Genomic DNA, 12,949 nt, shown 5'->3' on the forward strand with positions numbered 1-12,949 from the left:
TCTTCTTTGATTGCTCTGCATTTTGAAAACAAAGCTCTTGTATTGACGTTCCACCGCCATCAGTGGGATACCAGTATACACGCAGCCGTGTAAGGTCTCTCACGATGGCCTCCAACCTGAACAACGACAGCGATCCCCACCGCCAAACTTGCCTCGTCCCCTACATCAACCCGGACACTGCACCCCAGGAAATTCAGGATCGTCTCAAAGTCCTCCCCTTCCGCCGCAACATCCTTCTCGTTCTCGCCCACTCCCAGGGTCTATTCCCCCACCTCAGTTGTCTACTGGGGGCCTGTTTCGACAGCAAGCAGCGGAAGCTCTCGCTCTTCGACTGGCAACTGGTTGTGCTGCGAGTGTCTCATGTTCTCGATGCGAAGTACGAGTGGGATGTCAACGCCCCCGTGGCCGAGGCATTCGACTTTCCTCCGAAGAAGCTCGAGGCCATTGGGGGCTTGGCTCAGGATGTGGTTGAAGGAAGGGGACCATGGAGTGAGCGCGGACGGGTGGTCTTGAGGCTGGTACATGAGCAGCTGAAGGGGTTTGCCAATGAGCAGGAGACTGTGAAGGATGCTCTGCAGCTCTTGGATGTGGACGAAGTAGTCGAGGTGCTGGTCATGACTGGGACCTATGCGATGCTGGCCAGGGTGATGAAGGGGCCGCAGGTTGACGATGATGGGTTCATTCCGGGCTTTGAGAAGAAGATCAAGAGTGCTGTATCGTAGGGGAAGTAGGAGAGGCTACGATGCTCACTTGTTTGCTAACTTTCATCTTGTTACTATACCTAGTACTACGCTGGTAGCTTTCACTTGTCACAATATATTATGCCAATCCACTGCTGAATTAACAAGGACATACTAGCACAGATTCAACATAAGATACATTAATGTATTCTCTCCGCTACAGCCTAGAGAGTCTTCCTCTCACAGTCCAGGATAACTGAGCTCTTCAACCTACACCTCTATATCCCTTTCTGCGCCAGCTGTAAGTGAAAGCCGTACTCCACAAATTTAAGATCCCTTTGGATATGTAGTGTGATACTTGTTTCAGAAACGCTAGGGTGTGTAGTAAACAAAAGCAGTTAAATAACTAACTACCTAGGTTACTGTGTAGTTGACAGATGACCCGCTGACTAATTATTGACTAACCACCCCAGTCCAAGCACATGCAGCTCCGCGACAAAAGTGCAAGCATATCGGCAGCAACCCGCGAGCTCGACTTCATCCCGCAAATTAATTCTATCTAAAAACCTCCACACCTCCATACCAAACCGCTTCTTCACACCGAACCAGTTTAAAATTCAAGGACTCACCCAACAAACGAATACCACCCACTACCTCCCGCAAGATAAAATTTTCCTTTCAACCGCCGCAACAATGGCCACCAAACCACCGGTACGTCCATCGCATCCCATCCATCCCCCATCCTAAAACCTCCCTCCTAATCTATACCCCCCACTCCCCCATGAGAAGCTAATCCCCTCTCCAAAGTCAGCAACGACAACCCGCATAACCCACATCCTCAAACACTGGCCCGTCGACAAAGTCCGTCCCGCCTCCGTCTCCATCCACAACTACCTGCAATCCCGCCTCCCCCAACAGTCCACCACTGCCCCGACAGCCCAAGCCCAAACACCCGGTTCGCAACAGACCCCCCAAATCCAAGGCCTCTCCAAAGCGAATCTTGACGCTCTCTCCTCCCTCCTCGAGAACCGGTACGCGCGCCGATACCCGCTCCCCCCGCGGCTGCGCCACCCGGCGAGCAACCCCCAGCACTATGACAATGTCATCCGGGAGTTCGATGAGGCGCCGGATCGGGATTGGTGGGGGCGGTTGCGGAAGAGGGTTGTTGGGATGTTGCGGATGAAATAAGCCAGTCACTCTACTTCCCGGAAGGGGAGTGAGGATGATCGATTTGAGGAGGTGGGCTGGCTGTCAGGTGGGCTGGCTGTCTGGCTGATGGATGCAGTGTCCTTTACTCTACTTTGTTTCTGTTCTGCTGGGGTTGTATAACATGCTGGTGGGTATTTGATAGATTGAAATGGGGAGAGGCGCCTTGATATGCGATTATGCCTGGGTTGGGTGTATGATCTTTGGAAAATTTGGAGTTCAATTGACTCATTCGGAGGAATTCGGAGAGGAAAAGAGAATGGCGGTGGAAAATCTGTACTTCTAAAGCGACAGAAAAACTTGTATATAGATGTTTTTTCTTTAATGATGCGCAGCAATCAAAAAGTGATGGGGAATTTGTTCTTTTGAACAAAATCAAACAGACTGCGGTCTTTCCGACCTTGATCCTTTATGTACAGTACAACCCATATTTCGAGCCTGAAACCTGTCAGGTCATCTACTTACAACATTACTCGACTCTTGGCCCCGCGCGAAAGACAATGCTTAGAAGACATGAAACAGATCACAGCATGGGCTTCACATCGTCGGCCACCTTGAACGGCGCCTCGGTCTTGCTGCGCACTTCCTCCACAGTGACTCCATCCGCCAGCTCGACCAGCGTTAGTCCATCAGTGAAGTCAACATCGAACACGCACAGCTCGGTAATGATCCGGCTGACACATGTCTTCCCAGTCAAGGGAAATTCGCATTGCTTCACGATCTTAGGGTTGCCCTTCTTGTCGGTGTGCTCCATGGTCACGACCACCTTGGTCGCCGAAGGGTTCGAGACCAAATCCATCGCTCCACCAAAGCCCTTGATCTTACCAGGAAGCATCCCTAGAAGCCCAATCTGTCAGCCTTGTCTCTTCAGGAATGTCGGACCCATGAATACTCACAATTGGCCAAATCACCCCTCGCGCTGACTTGCATCGCGCCCAAAATCGTCAAATCAATCCGGCCCGACCGGATCATGCCAAAGGACTCATCGCTACCGAAGCACGCCGCGCCAGGCAACAGCGTCACCGTCTCCTTACCAGCATTGATCAGATCCGGGTCCTCCTGTCCCTTCTTAGGGTAAGGACCCAGTCCCAGAATCCCGTTCTCGGACTGCAGCATGACCTCCACCGATGGATCCACAAAGTTGGGCGCAAGCATCGGCATACCGATCCCCAGGTTCGCATACATGCCGTTCTTGAACTCCTTGGCCGCACGCCTGACAATGCGTTCGCGCTTCGCGGCGGTCTCGCCCTTGCCCAGCGCGGCCGCCTCCTCGGCACCTTCCTCCTTAGCGAACGTGAACTTCTCGATGTTCTTCGGCGTGGTACTCTGGACCACACGCTTGACATAAATTCCGGGGAGGTGGATCGCGGCGGGCTCGATCTCGCCCACCTCGACGATATGCTCCGCTTCCACAATCGTCATCTTAGCGTTGCGACCCATGGCGCCGTTGAAGTTCGCCGCCGCGTAGCGGAATTGACAGTTGCCCAACTTGTCGGCCTTCCATGCCTTAACAAAAGCGTAGTCGCCTTTGATGGCCTCCTCCATCACATAGCTCTTCTTGTCGAAGACCTTGACGTCCCGCGGGTGGCTGTACAGCGCCACGGTTCCGTCAGCGTTGTGCTTTAGGGGCAGTTCGCCCGTCTGGACCACTGTGCCGCAGGCTGCCGGAGTGTAGAAGGCTGGAATCCCGGCTCCACCGGCTCGACACCGCTCGGCTAAGGTGCCTTGCGGTGTCAGTTCCAGCTCGATTTCGCCCGTCAGATACATGCGCTCAAAAGTCTTGTTCTCGCCAACGTAACTGGCGATCATCTTCTTAATCTGCTTTGACTGGAGGAGGAGACCAAGGCCCGATCCGTCCACTCCGGCGTTGTTGCTGACGACGGTCAGGCCGCTGATTGCCGAGTTTGCTCGCACGGCATTGATCAGAGTGTCAGGTACACCACAGAGACCGAAGCCTCCAGCCAGCACCGTCGAATTCGGCTTCAAGTCCTTGATGGCAAGGTCGGCTGAAGACACCACTTTGTTAATTTCTGGCCTGCGAATACTGCTTGAGAACGAGCGAGCAAGGAATAGCTGGTGCTAGATCGCAATAATATTAGTTAGCAAGGCGCAGCACAAGAGTAAGGCGCAAGAACCCACCTTGCTGGGATCAGTGGCGAGCTTCCGCGCGAAGCGCAGGCCCGCAGTCAGTTGAGAAGGCATGATAATTGTATAAGAAGGAGGAACGGGCAACACCGTAAGAGGAAGAGCTTTCTGCAAGACTCAATCGAGCGCTATCTTGGCTCGAGCCACTCGATTGCAGGGGGTGATATAATCGAGAGATCTGGCAGCAAGGAGAGGGGGAGATAGAGAAAAGAGGAGAAGCTCGCCTTATATCGGCTCGGGAGGGCCGCGAACGGCTTGAGGCGGGGAGATGCGGAAAGACAGCCGCTGCCCGCAGCTGCTGCTTGCCGCTTCCCCAGATTGTCGAGTCTCCCCCGCATCGGTCCATCTTCGACTCCGCACCGCCGTTTCTCGTGGCCAGCCTGGAGCTCAACGCCAGACACCAAAGCCTTATAAAAGGTCATAACTCGAGGAGTGTCACTAGTGAGACCTATTGCACAACTACTCTGCGGTTACACCCACGAGACACTAAGTAAACCAGCCATGCGATCATTTACTGAACGAACCTCGGGGTCGGGGCCACCTCCGATCCGCGGTCCCATCCGGATCTGTGATCTGACTAAGCAGGACGCAGCTCGTTAACTGAAGACCCTCCTTTGCTTTCTCTATTGTCTGTCTGTACTCCGTACTATGTATACACATCGTGATCCTCATCAATCAGTCGTGACGCTGAATCGCACTAACTATTTACAGCAAACATACATAAAAGATCCGCCAAATGCATTTGCAAAGAATATTGTACTGAGCATGAAACAAACACGGCATCTTATCTGCATTGTCAAGTCGATAGCAAATCCCCCGCTCAGCCGAAGATGACCAACCCTTCGATCCCGGTAAAGCAGTCTCCACGACCCGTAAGCAATGAGCGGTAGATTCATACCGATGAGCTCTGGTTGTTAGCTCCTATGCTCCTATCATCCCATGGTATCATCTAAGCCCTTGCGCTTCAGTGGATTAGGCGTTGGGTGTCGCTCTGGCGCTGCATCCCCGGGGTCTACCACGCCACGTCACGTAAGTTAGGATGAGTGCTGTAATCTGCGTCGATAGGGGCCTTTTCCTCCTGCATGGGGTGATCGGCGCCCGTACCTGATATGCTCTGGTCGGCCCAAATCGTATCATATGACGGCGGGTTCATATCCATATCCTCACTCAACGGCGCCGCGTCCGTGGCTTGACTCATGGTAGGAAAGCCAGTCTCAGGAGCCATCTCAAGTAGTTCTCTGCGCACAGGATCGACCAATTCATGCTTCATCTGGTCGTTGACGTAAACAAGGAAGTAAGGGGTGGGAGGATTGAATTGTCCCTGGTCCCGGAAGATCTCATCCACATTATACACTTCGGTGACCTCCTGATCATTGTACTTCCGCCATACGTTGCGATCGAAGTCGAAGATGTAGATATAGTAATGGCCGAACTCAACGGAGCCTTGGTGAATGAACACAGCATACAGACGATATGCCTCGTTCTTATGCTCATTGAATTGCTCGGCTATCATCGTTCGAGTTCTTTCGATCTCGTCTTGTACATCTTTTTAGAGAGTCAGAGATAGCTTGGCAATCATGGCAAGCAGGGAAAGAGAAAAGACAAAGCACTTACGTGTCAATTCAGCGCGAGCTGCTTGGGACAGCCGGTCTAGCTCTGCGCGAAGCTTGACGGTATCGATATCGGCAACATTTCCGGTGGAGTCTGTATTTTCAGGAGGTTCTGTAGTCTGTGTAGCTTCTACAAATGCAGATGACACCTCATCTTCAGCAAAGCCTGTGTCTTCGGCGATGCTCTCGAGATCCGACAGAATTCTGCTGGCCTCGTCGAGCAACGCCGGCGTATCAACCTTGCCATCTTCCTGAGAAAGTGGTCAGTATGTGGTCCCATACAAGAGCCAATTCTTGATCAACGTACTGTGGCGTGTTGTAATTCTGACTGCCGAGCTTCAAGTCTTTTCAGGTGCGCTTTCCATTTCCAACTCTGTTGCCGTTTCTCCATAAGTTCTGGCGACTTGGTATCCAGGTACCGGTCAAGGTATATGGTCTCCTCCAAGCCGAGATGATGGGTGGACTTAAATGAGCGCTTTGCGGTGTGGTCGAATTGGACACGCTGGACTTGAATCTGAAGCACTGGAGGAAGCTTGCTGATGGTACCGAACCGCTCGGCAACGGTATTGTCGACGTTGACTTTCTGGACGTCAAACGCCCCGTCAAGTGCTGCATAGATGTTGCGCGGACCTGACGCCACGTCGACCTTGATGTCGCACCACAATTCTTCCATCGGCCGTACGCCCTGCTCTGACTTGAGGTAATATATGGTCTGCCCATAGAACAACCTGGAGACAAAAGCGTCAGCTGGAGCTAGCTTGCTTCTCACTGATTTGACTCACTCTTTGACTTGGTCGATTTGTTCGCCATCGGCAGAGTATGCAACAGGCCGGATTGCGCATTGACTCTGAAAAAGCACATTATTGATAACCTCCGTCACATCTTGCTGGGCTCCAATCTCCAATTCCTCTTGAATAAGTCGCTGAGGGTCAATAACAGGAGTAGGTCGTGGCGGAACTGGCGGGGGTTGGCTCGCCACCACACGCTGGCTTGCAGGGGCAAGATCGCTGGAGGGCTCTGGAGTTACTGTCTGCGCGTCTTCCATCGTAGAATCAATTGGTGGTTTATTTTCCTTGTCGTCACTACGAGGCTCTTGGGTTTCTTCTGCGATCTTCTTCTCAGCCGATGGAACTTCAGTGGTAGCTGTGTCAGAGTTGTGGGTTTTTCCTTCCCCAGTGGGTTGCGGAGGCCCAAGAGGGCCGAGGATGGGCAATCCTTCGAGCTCTCCCAATGCGGCTGCCGGCCTGAAAGTTGAGATGGTAGAGCGGCGACGGATGGCTTCTTCGTTTGATGTTCCAATCAAAGTCAACCGCGCGAGCTCTTGACTTGGCGTGACATAAGGAAACGGAGATGTGATCATTTCGGAAAACAAAGTCCGCAACTCTTTCACAACTGTATAATGAGGGTAAGTATTTTCCATCGAAAGGCAAGACGATGGCCACTTACAGCGCTGAGAGCGCTCAACCTCCTTCCGTGAAACTTTGCGGGATCCTACTTTCTTTCGGCTCAGGTTCTCGTCGCTCAACTCCATGCTGAAATCCTCGAAATGCAGAATCAAGTCACGGTATCCACGGATAGAGAAGTAGAATTGCAATAAGCTGTTCAAATAGCAGGTATTGCCGATGTTCTGCAACCCAACCGGCCACTCGGAGAGGTCACGATCCGGACCAGTGCCCATTCCGGTAGCCTTGCTTGAAAGGAAGCTGCTGTTCTTGTGCTTTCCAATGATCTGCAAGGCTTGGTTGTACATCTCGATCTTGCTTGGATCCTCCGCGATACAGCATGTATACGCCGCCTCAATCAAGTCATCGTCAACCATACGATTGTCTATGCGCAAGAGACGATACGCATCGCCGATATCCATCTCACCGGCAGTCATCTCGCCGGTTTTGAGGAAGTGCTTCAGCGCATCAGACTTCCGCGCATCAGCAATAAGCTCTAGAGCTCGCCGTGCAAGGTCCCTGTTAGACGGAGCATCTTCGACCTACATGAAAAAGTATTAGCCCGTGAGAAACTGAAGTGGCCATGGGTGGGGTCTGACTTTGGCAGTGAACAAGGAAATGATGAAGTCATCCGCAGTTTCGCTGGTGACACCCAGATAGTCCTGGGCTTGTTCCACAGTCGTCACGCCTATGAACAACAGTCAGCTGCAATCGGAAGGATTGACTCGTAGGGTTGGTATCTTACTATCGTCCGCCACTGACTTGATGCGATCACTACGCCTACTCTCTCCTATGATTCGCATTTGTCTGCGAGACTCTTCTTCCTGGGCCGAGGTTGTGGAGCTGAGGTAAGCGTTGAATGTCCCAATGATACTATCTTCAGTGAGCCGAGGGTTGTCATGAGCCAGACCGAAGTATTTGTAGGCATCTACAACATCTTCGTCGGTGAATCTGCCTTCTGCATATGCTTTGATTACCGCTTGCTCGATAACAGCAGCATCATCGCCGCCCCTTAGCTGTCCAATCTCTTTGAGGCATTTCAGGTACAATGGCGACCGTGCGGGGTCGACTGCTACCTGCCTATTGAAAGCTTCGATAATTGTAGCGGACGACATGAAATCGACCGTGCCCAAATCCTCATAGTAGCTATAATCTCATCAGCAGGTGCTACCGAAGTGAGACACAGTGTTGACGTACGGTGCGGGAGCCATCTGAAATTCGTTCGAGCGTTCTGCGCCCGGGTCTAGGATGTTTGTTAGTTGCGATTTACCTCATGTTATGCAGAGCTCACTCACAATCAGCTGCATCCAAGGCACGAAGCAAGTCAAATGTTGCTAGCTCGCCACGAGCTTCCACTTGATGGCCCTTCTTTTCTATTACAGGTCGCTGCTCTTTTAGGAAAGAGATTTCGTGCAACACATCGTCTAGGAAGATCTTGAGCTGGTCTCGATAGGGATGCTCTGTCCATGGACTAGTCCGTGGAGGCTCCCAGAAACCTTCATTCTAGCTAGGATATAAGCATAATGGTCGAGCTCTGTCACGTCCAATGTACGAACCTTGATTGTGAATCCTAGGAATTCCAGCAGATCTTTGCAGGGAACACCATCAAGGCCAAAGCAAGTGATGAACCGTTTGTTATTGGCTGATATGGACTTGCTCTTGTCAGCTGCATTCAGCGAGTTGTAGAGGTAGGCGCCAAGGGTTTCAAGGACACTAAGGGGCTGCGGCAGGGCCAAGCCCTCCAGACGCTCGGGCTCTGCTGCGAAAGCCTCCTCTGCTCGCTGCTGAATGAGGTGAGGATCCGTCAATAACTGCACCCATTCATGGGAGAGAACCGGAGAGACGATTCGAGCCGACACCACCGTAGGGCATGTGAGATAGGAGCATTCGAACTCGTACGTCTCTACATTCTGTCCTTTTGGTGTGATGTCCCGTCCACCCTGTCCTTCCGATCTGTATACCAAGTGATGCAAGTGAGTTGACGAGTTCTGAGTGTGTTGGCCGATCGTAGGTGTGGAGTGCACGACAAGTTGCAGGTGGCAGCGACACTTGCGGCATACGGCAGACACTTTGGGAGGGTTCGCGCTGCTCCTCCTCTCCGGCTCAGGCACAAGGGTCTGCTTCGGCTTGGTCACATATTCATGCCGACATGCTGAAGGAGATATATACTCCTGTGGCCCAGCGTAGTGATCCGGGAAGACGGGTGGGGTTTGTGAGAGGAGATTGCGTCCAGAAACTGGAGGATGAACAGGATCGTAGTCGCAAAGGGCTTGTACGAGACCGGGCGCAGTCCTGCCTAAGAAAGAGATCTTCTGTTAGCCGCATTTATGGTTCGGGAATTTGCGCGCTGTCGTTATAGAGGATGTGCACGTACCTGGCCTCTGCGTGGATGACATGGGTACGCTCTTGATGAGCTTACAGCAGCGCGCGGGGTTCTGGCAGGCAACAACGAAGCTTCTGTAGAAGGCTTCCCATGCAGTTATTTACAGAAGACAATGATCAACTTTTATGGAGATGTATGAGCCACTCGAACGGCAGATTTGAATATGTGAAAATAGTACGAGGTACGAGACACTCCAGATGGTTACTGTAAGTTAACAGCAACGGCGGGGAGTGACGAGCGGCCCGCACACGGCCTGGCGGCAAGTTTGACGGTCGTTTCTCGCACCTCTGCAAGCACAAGAGAATGTGAAGAGGTTCAAGATAGCTTGGCTGGATAGCCAGAGAAATCATATATAGAAATGTCAATAAGATAAGAGATAGAGCAAATAACAGCCGACGAGGAAACTTGCTGCCGGATTGTCGTCAATGGGAAGCTCCAGCAGGGAGCCCGGCGGTAGGCGGTGTCAATAGGCAGAAACTCTGACGTCTCCAAATTCATTCGCACCCGTCCGGAGACGACACTTGAATGCAGTGCCAGCAGCCACAACTCGTCCATACACCATCTCATAGTCCACCGCCACCATGGCCTCTCACTCCGATGACCACGATTATCACCCCAAGGATGCGCTTCAGGCATCCTTGAAGACCACCATGCTCACTGGTGGAGTGGGTCTCTTCGCCTCCGCCGTTCAGAACACCCTGACTAAGAAGAACGTCGGACCCTGGGGTGTGTTCACGAGGACTGGCGGCACGATCGGTATTTTCGGTACGATGGAATCTTTGCAATTGGGCATTGATGAATAGCCCAAGGCGATTGTCTCGCTTGCTGACAATGGGATGTCTAGCCGCCATGGGAGGTACCTACGAGTTTGTGAAGACTGCTTCCGCCAACCTTCGTCAAAAGGAAGACCACTACAATGTCGCCCTGGGAGGTTTCTTCTCCGGTGCTATTCTCGGACTTAGACGTCAGTTCTCATTGCTCATCAGTCCATTTTAGATGCCGAATTAGGCCTAGCTGACGCTGTTGAATAGTCCGCACTTTCCCCGCCGTCCTCGGTTACGGTGTTGGCCTGGCCGTCACCCTCGGCGCCTTCGAATACGCCGGTGGCTCTCTCTTCGGTCAGCGGCGGGATCCGACTGTCGACGAGTTCGAGCGCCGGGAGAAGATCAGAACGGCATACAGAACCTCCGGAGAGGAGACTTTGGCTCAGCTGGGTGAGGGACGAGGTAGGTTCAATTGACCGAACGACTTCGGACACCTCAGAGAACGCGCAGAGCTAATCCGTATTCACAGGCATCTACGGCCCTGGCTATGCGGAGAGACGGGCGCAGAGAATTAAGGAGGCATACGGTATCGAGGTTCCCACATCGTCCGCTCCTGCATCATAGAAACGGTTTCTTCGAATTTTCGCGCGCAGTCTTTCCATTCCCGATTTTGTTGTGTAAAAATATTGCGTTACCCAGATGCCGTTCAGCTAGCAGATTTGGCATGTCCCACGAATGCACCTTTTCTTATATTCGTCTCGACCTTTTGCTTGAAAACAGGCAACTCGGCTTTAAGTGATCGACCATCCCGGAGTCATGCGATGCGTGAGACTTGTATTGGTACACGAGAGGTTGCCATGGATCAAGTCAGGTGAATATCATATTCAAGGTCGCGCACTCCACCGGCGGGCTAGAAGTCGGACAACCCGCGCAGACCCCCCCTCCCCAGCGACACAGTAAAGATCCATCGCTTTGCATCAAGATTTCCTAACTTGATCTTCGGCTTACATGTAGAGACACAATGTCGAATCATTAGAAATAGATTCAATCCCGAGAAATTCCGCATTGGTTTTGCAGGCTCCTGATGGGCAATGCCAAGCATCAGTCGGATTTACCTCCACTTTCAAGTTACTTTCCGTTGAAGTTAGCACCGGAGGGGTTTCAACCAATCATATAGCCAGCTTATCAAGCAGCGGAGAGTCAAGCTACATGGAATTGACCATTACAAAGTACTACTTCAAATTGAGTATTGCAAGTATGCACTACAAACATGGCAGCGCTTAATGGAAAGACTTGGTCTGATTCATATCTTATAGTTCATGCAACCCGCCAAACACACTACATTCAGTGCAAGTCAGCTGATCCCGGTAAGGCGGACTTGGCATGAACCATACCTAGCGGCCACTGTGGGTTATTCATCATATGGGTCATAGTTACAGCGAAAGAAAAAGAGTGACGAGTTACTCGATGACTGATTCAAGTAGTCCTGAGAATTTCTTGATTCATGTGGGGCCGTCCCAAAGCCTCGACGAGATGTGCTGTCTTTCCCCATCGTCAACCGGCCACACAATCGCAAGGAGAAAACGTGAAACGATGCTCAAATTGGTCGCACAAACATGCCATGCCATGCGACCAGGAAACCCCAAACCAGATTGCTAGGCTCGCCAACGTATGCGATGCAGGGAGCGTAGAACGGTGGCAGGAGCAAAAAACAGGAACAGGACAGTAAGAAGGAAGGAGGCGAGCGGGTTTATTCTCCGCATAGTTTGCGGGTGTCTGCAACAAGCATTCCCAGCAGATCGGACGAAAGGCCGGTCAGTGTCTGAGATCAGAAAATCCCATCACTCTTTGCCAGAAGTGAGACCTCGCTTCACGGCAGCAACCTAAATCGCTATACCCCAAAACTGGGAGTAGGGTGAGGACTCGCAGTCCCTATCATCATAACTATATGCTCCACTTCATAGTATGATCAGATAGGCTTCGTCCATAGGTAGTATCAGCTGCGCCTGCGCCGCTACATGACTACTCACTGTACAGTACAGCACAGGCAGAAGCATTTCCATCTCATTCACTAGAGGCAAGACTGCCAGGCCTGCAGACGGACAACCTTGCACCACAACAAGTCGCATAAACGCCGAGAAAGCTGCAGACCCCTCGTCTTCTAAGCTTCTAGAAAAGGCAAGGGGAGAAGGGACTGTTCTTCGAGTTTCTCTGTAGGGTAAATCACTTCCATCCAGGCTGCTGGGTCCCTCTCTTGTCCTTGTCCACGGAGACACACCGAGCCAAGGGATGCATGATAGTTGATGCAGGGGAAGTTATGATATCACATCGTCGGGGGGAACTTAGCCCCTCCTTTCTCCCGTCCTGTTATCCACGGTACGTACTTCTGCTTCGTTGAGATCGACCAAAACGACGAATCGCCTCTTCTACGGGGGGGCGTATGGTTGTGGTGGGAGTAAACGGATTTACTCCGGAGTACAACAGGAAAGGCGAACTGATGTTCATGCTGCTCCAGCAAGGTCCCATTTCCGGGGGATGCACTATGTAAGTGGGCGACAGGGACTACGTCAAGGATGCGTGCATCGCAGAGAAAAAGAAGGGAAAAGAAGGGTATGATGTGGAGCGGTTGCAGAAACGAGCCCATCAGAGTCAGACAGACCTCTGGTATGTGGCTCTCTGACTCCGATCGTTTTCGCGATCGATAAGAGACCAGCAAGAG

At 52.1% G+C, this 12,949-nt stretch overlaps 5 protein-coding genes across 5 annotated transcripts; 3 read left to right on the forward strand and 2 right to left on the reverse strand.

The window, feature by feature from the left end:
- Window positions 1–104: 104 nt before the first annotated feature.
- BP01DRAFT_381237 (uncharacterized protein) lies at window positions 105–722 on the forward strand (the record flags this gene model as incomplete). Its single annotated transcript, XM_025577291.1, has 1 exon — window positions 105–722. The coding sequence occupies one exon, from the start codon at window positions 105–107 to the stop codon at window positions 720–722; it is 618 nt and encodes a 205-aa protein (XP_025432789.1).
- A 488-nt stretch (window positions 723–1,210) lies between these two features.
- BP01DRAFT_422210 (ubiquinol-cytochrome c reductase complex assembly factor 2) lies at window positions 1,211–2,246 on the forward strand. The gene is made up of 2 exons (XM_025579558.1): window positions 1,211–1,391; window positions 1,488–2,246. Exons 1-2 carry the CDS (start codon window positions 1,374–1,376, stop codon window positions 1,866–1,868), a joined length of 399 nt encoding a protein of 132 aa, XP_025432790.1. The 5' UTR covers window positions 1,211–1,373; the 3' UTR covers window positions 1,869–2,246.
- On the reverse strand, window positions 2,177–4,180 carry BP01DRAFT_355208 (3-oxoacid CoA-transferase). Its single transcript, XM_025574629.1, has 3 exons — window positions 4,026–4,180; window positions 2,783–3,965; window positions 2,177–2,723 (listed from the first exon to the last, which is right to left on the reverse strand). Exons 1-3 carry the CDS (start codon window positions 4,086–4,088, stop codon window positions 2,410–2,412), a joined length of 1,560 nt encoding a protein of 519 aa, XP_025432791.1. The 5' UTR covers window positions 4,089–4,180; the 3' UTR covers window positions 2,177–2,409.
- Window positions 4,181–4,714: 534 nt separating this feature from the next.
- Window positions 4,715–9,849, reverse strand: BP01DRAFT_355211 (ubiquitin-specific protease UBP2). The gene is made up of 11 exons (XM_025574630.1): window positions 9,458–9,849; window positions 8,640–9,379; window positions 8,379–8,586; window positions 8,281–8,326; window positions 7,829–8,229; window positions 7,683–7,771; window positions 7,088–7,625; window positions 6,424–7,033; window positions 5,949–6,369; window positions 5,646–5,892; window positions 4,715–5,576 (listed from the first exon to the last, which is right to left on the reverse strand). Exons 1-11 carry the CDS (start codon window positions 9,477–9,479, stop codon window positions 5,044–5,046), a joined length of 3,855 nt encoding a protein of 1,284 aa, XP_025432792.1. The 5' UTR covers window positions 9,480–9,849; the 3' UTR covers window positions 4,715–5,043.
- Window positions 9,850–10,047: 198 nt separating this feature from the next.
- Window positions 10,048–10,854, forward strand: BP01DRAFT_293074 (Tim17/Tim22/Tim23/Pmp24 family protein; the record flags this gene model as incomplete). The annotated part of the gene is made up of 4 exons (XM_025571720.1): window positions 10,048–10,231; window positions 10,311–10,430; window positions 10,498–10,692; window positions 10,760–10,854. The coding sequence occupies 4 exons, from the start codon at window positions 10,048–10,050 to the stop codon at window positions 10,852–10,854; spliced, it is 594 nt and encodes a 197-aa protein (XP_025432793.1).
- Between the last annotated feature and the right edge of the window lie 2,095 nt (window positions 10,855–12,949).

This window comes from Aspergillus saccharolyticus, assembly GCF_003184585.1.
Source record: "Aspergillus saccharolyticus JOP 1030-1 unplaced genomic scaffold BP01scaffold_9, whole genome shotgun sequence".
NCBI lineage: Eukaryota > Fungi > Ascomycota > Eurotiomycetes > Eurotiales > Aspergillaceae > Aspergillus > Aspergillus saccharolyticus.

Excerpts from the sequence above, each read along its gene's own strand:
- BP01DRAFT_355208 (XM_025574629.1), bottom strand. The coding sequence starts at position 4,088 with ATGCCTTCTCAACTGACTGCGGGCCTGCGCTTCGCGCGGAAGCTCGCC. Across the intron at positions 3,966-4,025 it reads TCGCCACTGATCCCAGCAAG|CACCAGCTATTCCTTGCTCG; the intron begins GTGGGTTCTTGC and ends ATTGCGATCTAG. Across the intron at positions 2,724-2,782 it reads GAGGGGTGATTTGGCCAATT|GGATGCTTCCTGGTAAGATC; the intron begins GTGAGTATTCAT and ends TTGGGCTTCTAG.
- BP01DRAFT_355211 (XM_025574630.1), bottom strand. The coding sequence starts at position 9,479 with ATGTCATCCACGCAGAGGCCAG. Across the intron at positions 8,327-8,378 it reads TGCCTTGGATGCAGCTGATT|ACCCGGGCGCAGAACGCTCG; the intron begins GTGAGTGAGCTC and ends CAAACATCCTAG. Across the intron at positions 5,577-5,645 it reads AGCTCGCGCTGAATTGACAC|ATGTACAAGACGAGATCGAA; the intron begins GTAAGTGCTTTG and ends CTCTCTAAAAAG.